Source organism: Saccostrea echinata, unplaced genomic scaffold, assembly GCF_033153115.1.
Source record: "Saccostrea echinata isolate AGI-Se365-2 ecotype Australia unplaced genomic scaffold, CSIRO_AGI_Sech_v1 ptg000030l, whole genome shotgun sequence".
In the NCBI taxonomy this organism is placed as follows: Eukaryota; Metazoa; Mollusca; class Bivalvia; order Ostreida; family Ostreidae; genus Saccostrea; species Saccostrea echinata.
Window position 1 is genome coordinate 21,126,523 of NW_026889779.1, and position 15,957 is coordinate 21,142,479.

At 34.4% G+C, this 15,957-nt stretch overlaps 1 protein-coding gene across 3 annotated transcripts in view; it reads right to left on the reverse strand.

Annotated features, from left to right (window-relative positions):
* Positions 1-15,957, reverse strand: part of LOC133197522 (arginine-glutamic acid dipeptide repeats protein-like) — a 73,640-nt gene that overhangs the window by 37,951 nt on the left and 19,732 nt on the right. For 2 of the 3 annotated variants that reach the window (XM_061333599.1, XM_061333598.1), the window contains exon 5: positions 493-589. In XM_061333599.1, coding sequence (XP_061189583.1) covers positions 493-589 — 97 coding nt within the window. Of the gene's footprint in view, positions 1-492; positions 590-3,882; positions 4,186-15,957 lie in introns of those variants that run through there. The other variant, XM_061333600.1, reaches the window with a different exon arrangement.

Here is a 15,957-nt window from a genome sequence, read left to right on the forward strand (position 1 = left end):
AGCCTGATGAAAACAATGGTTAGGTTTGGTTTATTGAATAAAAAGTCATTGAATTGAAACATTCTCCAACAATAAAACATTTATTGACTTTTATGCGGTCACACAATCATTTAGCTACATTTAAGGACGTTGTTCACTTTGCTGTATAATGTTCAATGCAAAGAAACAACACATACTTGAGTTATTTAAGGGCTTCTCCTATTATCACTCACTATGTGCAGACTGTAATCCTAATACTACTTTGTCACCCACACTAACAAAACTTTACACTGGATTTTAGAGTTACAACACAGAGAAATCTTTTAATTTTTTTTTACTTTGATTAAACGATTCACATATACCTTAGTTATGACATTGGAAAAGAAAAACTTGAAGCAAATGGCCAAAAGGTTGTAAAATCTACAACTGATTGTTCCACTCTAATAACATGAGGTTTGAAAATTTAAAAACCAAACATTTTCAAAATAAAACCAATCTTATCATTCTAATTACCTTAGGGCCTTCACAGGGTATGTATCAGAGGCGTTGGAAATGAAGAGTTCTCTGCTCTTGATCTTTGGATCGTTCAAAGCTGAGTCCCGTCCAGTGCCTGAAAAATCAAAAATGTCAGAATTATAACCATCTAAGTTATTATACCATTTATTACATAGAAAACTAACTACTTCCTTGTGAAAATACCTTCATGTAGATATACACACTCGTAAAAAAAAAAGATGCGAATCAATTAAAGAACCTTCCACACAGTGTATCAGATAAAGCGCTGGTAAAATCCTTGTTACAAAGTCCGAGAGTTATGTATGTGTAGTAACATTTCAGGACAGGAACTGGCACACAGAGCTAGCTCATAACAGGAGATTTACCCTTACTAGTTTATCATACTTCCACAAGTGTTTTCCTGGCTACATTTTGTTATACAATCCGTGGCCCTCACCACCTTAAAAGCTTCCTTATTTTATGTGTATTCCTGACAATTATCTCTATCCTGTTTTTCAAATTTCACATCTCTCAAGTTGAAACATATATTGCTTCACTACCTTCCTAAGGAAACTCTTACAAATTACTTAATTTACATAAAACTGACAAATTTACAACTGCTAGGCTTTTGAAATATATAAAGTGATTAATTATCACACATCTTGAATAATTTCCTCAATGACTCTTGAAGCCTGATTTTTTAAATGCTTAATCACTAATACCTACAGAATCATAAATTAATTTCCAAAATCCTTGAAACAGCACAGCATTTTCTTGACTGACAATAACCAACCAAACTAACAAAGCATCATTTCTTAATATACAATGTACAGTATAAGGCCATCACGTTCCTATTCCGCAGAAGGGGGCACTGACTCCTTGATGATAATATTATAATAGACACAATACAGTTTTTTGTGAGGATTTTCTGTGTGCCAATAAATAGGTGTCATTACTATATACTAAGCCTTCATTAAAGGTTTATCTATGACCATCATGCTGTGTATTTTATACTACTGTAAGTGAAGTTATTATTGCTATGACTTATGATTATTTCTGTCCAGGTGCAACTAAACATTAAAAGATTTATTAGAAAATAGCAACTAAAATAGAAAATTATTTTTCTGTGTCTCCATAATTATAATAAAAGCTTTCCAATTCTCAAACCTTGAGGTTAATGCTCTAATGTCATCTGGATGTTTCTATTTAAGTAGAATATGAAGTTTATTGTTCTTATTTAGACTGAATGGAATATGGGACTTGGACCTCATTCATTTTCGCAAAAATAAACTCTTTAGAAGAATTTCCCAACAGAATTTACATTACAAGTATAAGAAGTTTTCTAGCTGATCTATACCAATGGCTTATTAAAAATCAATTTCCCCGATATCATTCAGCCTTAATGCTATTTGACAGATCATTGTAGGCTTTTATACCCTACCTGATAAATATCATGCGTCTTTCAATACTGGAGATTTAACTCGCCTAATTTAAATAACAGTTTATCTTTCCTCATGTCAATTTTACACAGATTAAATTTCAAGTACAAAGATTAGATTATAATGCAGTACAAAACACAGTAGAAGGTCCTAATAGCAGTCAAAAAATTAAAATGTTGATTTAAAAATATGTAAAGCTATGTTCATAATAATAAAACAAAAAATAGATAACATAAATTGTGGGATTCTATTAAGCACAAAATTATGGTTGAAATTTAATTCCTACTGCTCTAAGAAACAGTCTGTTTATCAAATATGCTCAACAAGATATCCTGTATGCTGAAGGGAGAGAAAATTGTTTCTTCACCTCCCTGAAAGATTACAGGGGCTAAGTCCGATTTATTATCAACTTCTTTTATTGCTCACTCAACTCTGACTTTGCAGTTTTCTTAAAAGTTAAATTCACTGATAGATTCATATCTAAAACTTGGGTTAAATATTACAATCTTGAGAATTTGATCTTTGCACGTACTCCATAACTTCAATGTAATTCATCTTCTTTTGTCAAATTTGTTTTCAAAACACCACCATTTTTTAATTCATAATTGGGAATCAGTGCTTATTAATCATTAGGTGATCACATATATTTTAACCTTTAGAATCCATCAGGTTTCTTTCAGCTATAAATCTGGCACACAGAAAGCCAGCTAAGTGAACCAACCAATCAAAATCCCAGAGAGCCTATAATGTCCCCTGGGAGAAAGGAGATAAATTTGTTTCACACAATGTAATATATCATTTACCTGTTGAGCGGTCAGGTAGACTATAGTTTTATCCCCCAAGATATTGGTTTTCACACACAGTGAAACTGTTTACATAGTTAATTAAATCATACCTTACTGTTCACATGATTATTTTATCAGATCTTAATCAATAAAATTTTACTAGAACACCTACAGAAAGTTTGGCAAAAAAATCATAAGAATCTGTTAATTCTTTTCCTTTCATAAGTAAAACAAATCATTCTCAAGTATTTTCTGTCATCCCCCCTCTACCCCATAGGGAACCCCTAATTGAAATCCAATTATTTACAGCAATTACAGCACACACACATTGCTGTGTTATCACTCTTGTTCTAGATGAAGCCAACATCAATTGCATGTTTTTCTAGGCTCTTAGCGCCATTCATGCACCACACATATGCCACAGTATCAGACTCCGCGATCTCTGAATTTCCTTCCAACAAGAAGCATGTCAGATAATAAACTAATTCAAAGCTTGATCCTAAAGAGGTGGGTTCTCCCTTTTTACCCTATAACTGCTGGGCCATAAAACACAACACCACAAGAAATCCATCTAATACCATTCACTGTTTAAATATAAATTGGCCTGGCTTGAGGTCTGCTGTATTTTTCTTATGCTAATGAGCATAAGGCACACATATAATGAGTCCATCAGAGGGGAAGAATATTTTATAAACTTGATTGAACATGGAAAAAATCGTTCCCTCTTATTGCAGGTTCCGCAGGTGCACTTCATTTCAATTCTTCCCTTTATCAATTTATAGCATGCAAAAACTGGAGACGATCAGTGGAAATAATTAGGATATATTGCGATTTTTACAGCAGCAGGTGATTAAGATAAGCATGTATGATTTGTGTATGGCTCTCCCAACTAGAATGGTTCAAACCAGTGAAATTGATTACAGGCCCCTCTGTTAATGGCTGCCAGTAATGGTTAATTATATACAGTAACTTGTCCGCATCTGTCAATGACATGACTTCTTTATACTTTATAGATCAAGTAATCGGCTACCAGTTTACACATCGCAATCTAGGCACTGTGATAGCCCTACAGAGTTCAGTCAATATGTCTGATAACCCACCGACCAGACAAAAAAAAATCTTATCCATTAAACAAGACATTAAATCTTCTGTTGCTTAAATCAATTACAAGAGAAAATCCTTACCTCACATGCTAGTTGGCTGTTTAACAATAAAGACCAATTTCTTTATCTCCCTTCTGAGTCACATGCTAATCCTTAATGTATATATTCCAAACACAATCTTTGAGAAACACACACCAACAAAAAAACTGTTAATAATCCTAGCACACACACACACTCCACTAAGCAGACATAAGATACACAATATACACTGTGCACACCCCAACGTGGACTGCTGACAGGTAAAAATGTCTCAGGTAGGCACACCACTCTCTCGACAGGTGACGTTAACCTCGCCACAATAAGGCCTAAAAACTTCACTCAATGCTAATTTGGTATTTTGTACCAAAGAAAAATAGGTCCTCTCTCTGTACACTGTCCGGATCTTCACACAAACAGTTTATCTTCAGCATTAATCTTCATCTGTTCATGGGCATGAAAAACCAACTAACCCTTGACCTCTGACCCCCACTAATAACCAATAAATCAATGCATGGGAGGGCCACAGTAGCTAGGATTTTTCTTGACTGTCAAAGGCAGCTAACCATTGGATTCCTCATATCAATATTTAAACAAACAAGAATCATTGCTGAGCTTTTCTCCTGCTTGGATAAATACAGACAAACAAAACTGTTTAAATTCAGCAAATATCCATTTAATAGCCTTTAACCATATTAGGACATGATCACATTCAGATGATCCGTGGAAAGAATTAAAGGTACACCATCGCTAGAATAATAACAACTTTATGACCCCTACACAGATCCCTGCTCTTAAAGGCTCTCCACAAAGAAACCAACAAAGTGAAAAGTTACTCTGCTAATTGACTTTTTATTGAAGGGTAACTGTCTCCTCAAGATGTTTTTCTTTCTACCAAAATTTGGTAGAATATTTCTTTTTATGAACCAGTATTGGTTAAAATGTCAAGTAAAAATCTTTAAGCCTTTTTTGAAATTGCAAAAAATAGGGTCTTTATAAATGTCCATGCCCTAGTTAAAAAAAAAGGCTATTAAATCAGTCTCCTGTGATGCACCCCTCCCTAAAAATCTACTTCATCTTAAGTATGTCTGGTTATCAAACTTCTAAAGTCAGGCTTTCAATACCCCTTTCACAAGGAGTTTTATGTGTACACAAACGACAAATCAATTTTGTACACTTGTATTTTATTCATATCAAATCATGGCGATGAATTGGCGCATTTAATGTACTAAAGAATATTGGAGAAGAATTAAATCTCTCATAACATGACATCGGTGGTTCTTAAGAAGGGCTACTTAAAAATCTCAACTAACAAATGGTTTTGTTAGAAGATTAAGAAGTACAAAAATAAGTCAATACAAGAAAGGAAATATCTAATTTCCACTTTGGGTAAACGATTACAACGCCAATGGCTTAATACAATGCTACAGGAGGTGTTATGCTATTTCAAGTGTAAAATAATTAAAACAGAGTTTCACAAAGTCTCAAAGAAGACCAACAGTCCAGGGATTAAACTTGGAATTAGTCACAACTTGGAATACTAATGGACAACAGAAATAAGATATGTGATACCTAAAATACATTAAAAGTACATGTACTTAGCACTTGACAGAAAAAAAATTGTGGTATGCAAATGATTTTTTTTCCTGGATGATATGCTAATTATGAGATTTCTAAAATGTGACATGAGAACAAAACAGCAGTCCACCAGGACTATACTTTTGTGTCTCAACCAAACACTATGTATACTATACTCTAATGCATGAACATTGCTAAACATATTTTCTACTGGCATGCTATAAAATCTTTTTTGAGTAGTTGCATAAATAAAATTAATTAAAGCAAGCTGGAGTAAGAAGCCATTAATCTCGTCTAATCTGAATGTCATGCCTTTTAATTTACATTCATCATCAAACAGTATCATAAAAAAAATCCCTGGCTCTCTTGCATAAAATATAAGATATCTTAAGATGATGTACTAATAGCGAGAAAGATATCCCACACAATGCCTTAGCTGTTATATTTACTTGTCTTATCTTAGTTTAATCTAGCGCCTAACATACCACAATTAACTTAGTGCTAGCGAAGCATGCCAACACTTCTCTGCTGCCCCTTAATGATCCAACAATGAATTACACTTTGAAGGTTATCGAGCCTAAATGTATGCAAATTTAATGTGTAATCACATGAAATATAGACACTCTGACAAGACACTGTAACTACCTGCAACTAAAACAGCTTTTAAACATGCAAGATAATTATCAATTAAGTTGTAGTTCATATATCATATTCCTTTCCCTGTACAGAGTTTGTGCCACTGGCATCATTTTAAGTAAATAAATATAATTTTTGTGCAGACCTATGATATATTCCTATGCCAGTAAATTTTCCAGAGGGTTTAATAAAAAGGTTTATTTATCAGCGAATTACAAACCTCCAAGTATTGTCACAGCCGGCAGATGACAGATCATTTTTAAATGACAAGAGAGGTTAACATAATTAAACATGGAAGCACTCACCTGTCTCGACTACGTCTCAAACGACAGAACTCCTTGAGTCAAATTTGTCCCAAGAATCCTTGGTTGTAATAATTATCTGTATAACTGTTTCTTAAACAGACACTCTCACCCAAGTGAAACACGCAAATCTGTGTGTCTTAACTCTGGCCAAGTAGTTTTTCTGTTCTTCACGAGGCAATCAGTGAATATGGCATTCCATAAACTACGGGCTGAAAATTCCCTACATAAATATTTCACACACCAGTGTTCCTCATACACTGACTACACAATCAATTTTCCAGCCAGCTCTCAATAAGATATTCACACACAAATTTACCTAATCAATCACTTAATCTACTTCCAGCTAAGGTTCTAATCTCACTTTTAAAAAAAATAGATACAAAAGTTTATGTGGAAATGAAGTGTAAAGACTAGGTAATAACCAGTATTAATAGGCGACCCATAACCACGTTTATATCGCGACTAAACAAAGACAAACAAGCATAATATTGTCATTAAATACCTGGGCTATCACAAACCCTACCTGAGGATCAAACACTTCACCTGTGGCATGAATTGTTAACGAGATTTACCTGTACAAAGTAATATTGGCCTGTTGTGACAAGATACAAAGTCTGCCTTCTACAGTGTATTCTCAATGACACTGAAGATAAATGCTCATGATAAAATTCTCGATTTCAATGAAAGCAACTTTTTTCCCTCTGCTCTTAAAATCAATGTTTTGTATACTTTTTAATCATACAACCTGACAGCTGCCTGATGTATGTATTTATCCTACTTAGAATAATAACCTGTTACTAATAGATATTGATTTCTATTCATTCCCCCTCAGCTGACAAATTACCCTCTATGGTCACGAATAAGGATCAAAACTAATGAACAATATACACTATAAAAGAATCTCTTTGCAGACATTACTGGAAAAAAAAATACTGAAATTATGTGCAGCCAAGTTTTGTTTTCTAACTTCTCAATTCTATAGAAACTGCTAGACTTGTGCTGATTGATTAAGGAGAGCCAATCACTTCAGTGATTACAATATTGATCTGCCCAATGAGTGTAAACCTGTGACCATCAGTTTCTGGTATTATTGTCACAATTACACAGAGAGATGCACGTCTAAGCCCCCCAACACCAACTCCAATCAATAGGCTCTATAGGCTCCCAGTGCTTACTATATGCTTCAATAAAATTCAATTCACCGAGCACCTCCTCATAATATCACTTTCTGTTCTTGTAATCAACTGTGTAATAGCGGACATTGTCACATGTACAAAACAAGCAAGCAAGGTCCTCAAAGGTCTCACATTGACTGTAAATATTGCATTTTCAATATGTTGTATTTTTTTTCATACACAGTTGAGATTTTAAAAAAGTGTTTTCTGAGGGGTCTTTTTTTGGGGGGGTAAACAAGAAAAGAAATAAAATTCATGGAATAAATCAATTTTAGTTGATGGCAATGATAAAACCTGATGGCTTTTCTAAATTCTTAATCAAAAGTATCTGTTTCCTACCTAATTAGCCTCCCATAGGTGTTCAATTTGCTGATAGAGCTCATTTCCCATCTGATCAATACATTCATGCTATCATTAAAATGAATATCATTTACATAGTTAATACACAGCAATCACACATATAGGCTGCATTGAATTCAAAATGCCACATACAATGCTAACATTTCTCATATATCAAATTTACTAAATTATTCTTAAATTATCCAAGGCAATATATGAATAGAGTTTACATCTTTCCAGGCTTAACAGTCTACATTTGATGTCTCTCAGCTCTGTAAACATCAATTATCAATCTTAATGCTAAAAGCCTGAGGAAGACTGAGATTTTTTTTTTTTTTTGAATTATTATACAAAAAGGAAAATGATTCCTAAATAGTGCCTCTAGTCTTTTCCCAGTGAATAATCCCGTTGGCTCCAAAGATTTTTTTTTACTTTTCATTCCTGCATATGATCAATACCAACATTATTCCAATTCCAAGTGTATTGCCCCAAAGATGTTGATGAAGGCAGCAAGTTGCTGAAATTGATCATCCATTTCTACAAGATAGCTGACGGAAAACCATTAATTGACATTTACCAAATAATGAATATTTCATGGATATTGCAACAGAACAACATTACAGGTTATAAATTCGAAACAATCTTTACTATCTTGAGCCATTTTCTATCACGATTTAATATACTGTTTGAAAAATACAAGTTAAATTTAACTCTGGTCATGGAGGCTAATAAAGATTTCCAAGATACTAAGTGGGAGATTGCCCTGGATGATACATCATTTGTATTCAAACAAGCAACCTTTGAATTATTAGACCTACAGTATGAGTCCAAAGCTCCTGAGGTAGATTAAGGCCAGTAAAAAGTTCCGTTTTCCCAAGTCTACCAAAGAGGCAATAATGTTGCTTGTGACAAAAATGACATTTCTTTAAAAAAAATTCTGCTTAATTACGTTATAATTGAAGAAGCCTAAATTAGTCTTTGTTGCCTAAAGATCAAAGGTTATCTTTCTCTCACGAGTAACATGCTGACTTTCCAAAATGTAACTACCAAACACATTAGCATAAGAGCTTTTTACAAGACATTTTATGATGCATTATGTATTCAGCCCCTTTTCAACAAGGTTTTACAAGCATATGTGCCCACAGTTAATTACTGTACTAGATGTTAAGTTTGCATGTCCTAAACAGGGTGATAGATTTTAGTCATACCATATTGTTTACAAGATTATAGAATATCAGATCAAGAAAATGATAATAATGGCTATTGATTTAAATGTGGTTAAAACAGGGCATAAATATATGTAAATTAAAAAGAATTTCATTTTTTTTTTCACTCCAGCACAATAAATAAAAAAAAAACTGCGCAGATATTAGAAGAAAAAATTCAAGTAATTCTCTATTCACGATACAGGATATTGGAGGTCCACAATCAATAGAGAGAAGATATCGCATAGATTAGAAAAATCTGCTACAAATAGACTGAAGGATAAAAGGAGAAGTGAAGAACAGGTAGAAACATGTCACTAAACAAGACAATTGTGGTTTTTTATTATGACTGCAGATAACATAAAATCTTATTTCTGGAATGAAATGATGAGAAACATCTCCCACTAGAACTTATACTCTGAAGGTTTACAGGAGAAAAACGTTGGTATGAAAACCTGAAATTTCAATTAACTTCAGTCCATACGGACTACTTAATCATAGACTCTCTTTACTTGGCCTCCCTAAACACGAAAGGCTTCAAGGTTTTAATACTCTAATGGAAAGCTCGGTAAATATTTGATTTCTCGCCACATGGTGGCTTTTGTTCCACTTGGCATTAAAACATAAATGACTGAAGAAAAAAATATTTAAACAGCTATAAACGCTATTGTCCGCGATGGGGCTTCCACGTTAAAGAATTGTCATTCCAAGCTGGATTATGTCAACAATGACAAATGCATTGAAAAAATGATTTGCAATTACAAGTTTGAAACCGAGATCAAAGGCAGTTCACTTTTTAAACTCCTCGTACAAAAGATTTTCAATATTTTATATGCTCACTTCAAATTTGGCAAGTTAAAGGTATACAAGGATCAGACAATTCCTATAAAAACTTTAACAATTTTAATGTATATTTAGTCCATATAATAAAAACTAATGGAGGAATGATAAGAATATTAATACACGTATTGGAGATCATGTCTGACTAGCATAAGATGTTACAGGTATTGCAGACAATAGTTCTTCACCATGTGTTTATCTATATGAATGATCGAGTCGAGTAACTGAGCATAAGCACACGTCATTGAGATAAAATAAACACTCTTACACGTATTATCCTCCTGATAACTTATTGAGTAATATATGACAGACAGTTGTAACTAATATTTATACTCTACAAATATCTATTATTTATCACAATGGGTTTTATAGTCCAATACATTAAACAGCTAGGCCTCCACAACCATACCTTTTTTTTTTTTTAAAAAACAAAATGGAACAATTAATCAAACATATCAGCATCATTTTCTGTGAAAACTTTCCCTTATATACTCGGTAGCAATTACACTGCCATGTAATAAGCCATGATCAGAGATAATAATGTTTGAGTATTGCAGGATACATCTAACGGGTAACTGTCCCAAATAAGAAGGTTACAGGTTCAACATCCAGTCTGGTTAACTACCTAAACAATAATACAATGGGAAATATCAATATCATTTCATCTGGCAGCTCCCTGTTTCTCGAAATTCTGTGACCCATGTGGCATTATCTAAATAGACATGCCCTATAAATCATTGCCTCAAAATGCATTTAGGGAGCTCATCAAAAGAAATGAGAAATTCATGGATTTTTTTAATGAGCTATTAATTAATGCACTGAATGATTTCACAAACCACAGCAAATATATTATCACTTATAGGTCAAAAATCTTTTTTTTCAAATATTTGTAGTTTTCCTTATACATAGAGACAAAGTTAATTCCCTTTCAACATGAGGACATTTTTGTCAGCCTACTCATAATGGCCCAGATCTACCAGTCACTGCGTATGGTCACTTTGACAGTTATGTCTCATTAATGAATATTAATCTGTCCCAGCATGCATTATTACAGCTAACCAATCATGGCCTACACAAATGAAGAAGAGGGTTTGCTGACCAAATCCCAAGGAGCTGTCACCTATGGCTGTCAAACATTGAATGGCCATCACTCATGCAGAATTAAGGCTGTCCCCCAGAAACAAGGTGTCTACTGAACCAAAAGGAGAATAAGGTTCTCCCCAGATTTTAAATGCAGAACATATCCCTTAGCCTTATATAGTCTCTGCCAACCTCAATCATCTGGCTGTATTACACCTTGAAATTCCAACTAACATTATTACTCTAGCAAATCCTTTGGCTGAATTTGACCCATTTCAGTTATGACCAATGACCTCCAGGCTGGAGGAAATAACTATAAATAACAATATCAGAGACCAGCACTCATACTAACGTCACTGCAACCAAACAGCTGGCTCTAAATTATGAGGGGGATTATTAATGCCCTGTTCACACGGAGAGTTTAATTCGAATTAAACGTAAGTTACTGCGAATTAAATTTGATCCGCGTTCACACGGAGAATTTAATGCGAATTAGTTTAATTTGAATTAGTTTACCGCGCATTAAATTACTTCGCATTAGCTCCGTGTGAACGCTAAGCGAAGCTAATTCGAATTAAATTTTGACGCATGCGTAAGTGCAGAATTAAGTCACAGGCCACATGTCGGTGGTCAGATATAGGTATTTGTGCTATTTTTGAGTGGAAAACAAAGGGAAATTATGATAATCACTAAAATGTGTACAGACACTATGACATTATGTCAAATCAGTGGTCAAATGTATCTGCTCAGCACAATGTGACGTGATTCGCAAAATGACGTCATAATAGCCTTACTGAATAGCCTTATTGTAGAAATAAAAATTTAATTCGCATTAGTTTACTTCGCATTAGTTGTCGTGTGAACGTAATTTAATTCGCATTAGTTTAATTCGCATTAGTTTACTTCGCATTAATTTACTGCGAATTTAAAACTCTCCGTGTGAACAGGGCATTAATATGCAAAGGCAAATACCATTGTGTAACATGTGTAGGATCAATGATGTCTACAATACTTCTGATGAACATCATATGTCACCTTTTCTCTGATAATACCTGATGCCTCATACAAAATGTAACAGGTGCTTCCATACACAGAGAGTGCAGAGGTCAAACAAGGTCAAAACAGGTCAATTGTCACCTGCAAATGAACCCCTTTATACTCACATGTGACTTTCATCAGACAGCTATAAGCTGCATGTTTTAAATAATCTACAAAAAAATACTACTCAATCTCTGTCAGCACAAGATTTACTTCACAAAGAAGGGGGAAATTTAATTTCTAGATCATTAACAGTTCAAATGACATAATACATTGCCACCAGGCTGCATAATTATGCTGCAAGGTAATGAAATGTGGATGCTTTGAAGTTAAATTGATTTTATAAAGTGACAAACAGCGTGTGGAACAGGATAGAAGCCATGTTGGAGCTTCAGGAATTCTGGGATTAAGTGAGTAATTCACTGCAGATCCTGTGTTTTACTTGTGCTGTTTGACATGCCTAAATCTCTCAGCCTGCCGATCATTGCCTCATTCCCCATACTACAAAGCAGATCCATTTTCCATCTCATTTACAATCTTAATTTTTTAAGCTTTCTAATTATTGCTGTAAGAAAAAGTACTCAGATGCCTCAGATGAAAGCGACTATCAATAGATTCCTTATCATTAGCACGAACCAAAAACTGGATTGTCTGAAATCAAAACAGGAAAAGTTTATAGAATATAAGACCTTTAATTTTGCATTTAAAGCCAGGCCAGGATTAAAATGCCTCTATAAATGCATTGCATGGGTACAACCAACAAACTGAGATAAACTCAATTCTAAAGAAATGGAGAAAAGAATCAATTATGATGTCACATTCTTGGCCTAATACCTAAGGAAACAGCTTCGATGTCAATTTAACATCAATGAGACATTGTTAATTTATAAACTAAAGCTGATTTCTGTTTTCCTTTTTGACACAGTGGGTCATTATATAAAAACCTTCTCAGCAGCTACATCACAATGGAGAGGGAAAAATCAATTCAGTCATCATATTGAGCTTTCTCCAAACACGGCAATTTCCATCTCATCAATATTTTCTTATAGGAGACAGAAAGCCTCCTCCAGATTGTTGGATCATTGGGCCGACACTGGTACAAATTAACAAAACACCACTAACTGTACCTGTTAGTGGTGAAAGCATGTAATTAAAACCAGTTTCCTTCTGATCAATCACTGATTTTTTCCTCCTCTCCTTTCTTCTTTAACCAATTATTCATTAACACCTTACAAGTAGGTCGATATATTCTATGAACTGGTAAAAGACCAGGGGGGAAAAACTGATTTTGCAGATCTGTTATAATATCTTTACTATATCACTCTAAACAGCATCTGATAGGAATATAAAACACAGACACCAAGACTTACACAGCATTTACTGCCAAATTCTTTTTTTCAGATATGCAATTAAAACAAAAGCATTCTTTCTCCCCTGGGTGAAAAAAAATCCACATATAGCTGTGGCTTTTATATCTTTATCTTAAATCTCCTAACATTCTCAACATGTTACACTTCAAGATTTAATAACATTCATCCTGTTACGAACTGCCAGATCATCACCGCCAAAATTCACCCTAAAAATTCCCCCATTAAACCCTTGCTTTTCTTTTCCCTCATTTTCTGTAAGCAGAACCTGGCAATTTTTTTTTCTGCAGGTGCACAGATCAACAGAAGATGCATTAGATTTATCACTGATACACTGTGATTTGTTTCCACTGTTTACAATGACTTTTTGATTTATCTCGCTGACATTCCTCTCTTGTGTAAACCAATACAGACACTCAACATATATAAGCAATATATTTATCTACAACACTAACAATGGTTAAATGGAATACCGACTTATTAAATAGCAGATGATATTTTAGTATACTTACCCCACTCTCTTCCTAGCCCTGATTAATCTAATCACTGTAGAAGTCTATACAGAAGGTGACAACAATGTTCTTGGTGTGGTACAGTAGATCTATCAATACGAGAACTCCTGAGCAATCGCTTGAGACCAGGTCCTATAATTCACACTCAGATTAAAAGCCTAGACGATTGTCAGACCACAGCACATATATAAGGTATTTACCTAGAAGCACTGGCCGATAGCAGTGTTTAACAAGGGGCCTGTATTACCGCCCAGTGTAGATATTCACTTAGTCAAAACACAGCAGGAATAGAGAGCTAAAAACTACTTCTGCTGAAAGAATGCAACTTCTGAAAAACAGCTCCTTGCAGCCACAGGCAATTTCAATATCACTTTTAACAATTTTGCCTTGTTCATGTGATGATGCAGGCTCTCTATCGCCCCTGGGAGGAAACAAGAATTTCTCAGCTATGTTTAATATCAGTAATAAATTTACTTATTGACTACGATGGTCAGTATAACCGTGCCATTGTAAGATGCCATAAATTGACTGGCCATCAATAATAAGTGATAATAATGATACCTAATTATCTATTGATGTGTAGACTTTGCTTACAGGGTAATATTAATGTTCTATCCTCTCTACAAATTTACATATTGGAGTCAAGGCACTTCTCAGATTCATTATCAGAATAAATCATCACTTCTTGAATTGGTTTTTGTTAGACTGGAATAACTTTGGAAAACAGTTATAGAATTAGACATAAATATCTTGATGGTATTTTTATTTCTATTTAATGATTCAAACGAAAAATATGAAAACCTAAATAAAAACATTTCAAAATCTATACATGTAACAAGAGGCCCATGGTTGTCAACATGCACCTGAGCACAAAGAAAGTCAATTCCTAATAGAAATTGGTGTTGTTGTTTTTTTTAAGACAAATCTACTCATTTGAAAGAATTTTCAGCACTGAGATACTGGTCTGATGAGTAATGCCACAAACAAAACTGGACTCTGACTAACACAAGGACATCTTCATTTACAATTTGTAGACTTGTTTGTCTTAGAAATTTCCTTTAATACAACAACCCATAGAACCTTAAACAGTAGATCGAACAATCCAGTCTACAGTACAGTAAGATTCTTGACAATCTGTAAACTTCTAACATTTGAGAATATATTTTAGATAATCTTTTTTAAAATCCCTCCAAATATCTATGTAAAAAAGATTTCCCATTCCTACCCCTGGAGTTCGGGGGAGAAGGAAAAACATAGTCTGGTAATCAAAGGTTACGAAGCTCACCTGGGTGAATGTTATCCGTAAGTAAGGCAAATCTCATTTTCTAGTTAGTGTGCATCCCAAGATCAATATCCATGCAAGATTGGTTTGGCCAGGACATATTACTTTGGGAAAGAGCTACAACGAAAGCTTTACCCTGGTCACTCATCTGGAAAACATAGGTCAAATACAGCATGCAAGTCTGGTAGTATGCATCCCTTGATGCATCATCTCTGTAAGTTTGGTCCAGGTAGGGCTTACAGTTAATTGGGAATGGGCCTATCTGGTCACTCATCTGGAAAATAAAGGTCAGATCAAGCATCAGAGGCATGCACATTTAATACTTTCCATCCTTAGATCATCATTAGCCTTAGATCATCACCCATGCTAGTTTGATTCTGGTAGGGCTTACAGTCACGCATTTGGAAAATATGTTAGATCCAGAATCTGCAGTAAGTCTGAGAGTGTGCATCCCAATATGCATCATCCCCCTTAGTTTGGTCCAGGTAGTGTTAATAGTTATTTGGGAATGGACTTGCTCCTAAACTTTAACTGGGACACCAATGCTGACAGCAACTTTGGGTGTATAACATAAGCTCATCTTGACTTTATCTAGGTGAGCTAAAAAAAAAAAAACCCTAGTTTACTACTTCATGCTTTGAAAAATAAATTTGACAATTTGTTGCTGTGTGACAGTAGTTGTCAGGGAGATTTTTATACATACATGTATGAATAAAGTATAGCTTTAAAAATCCTTTTTAGTGTCATCTCTGCCATGGGACCA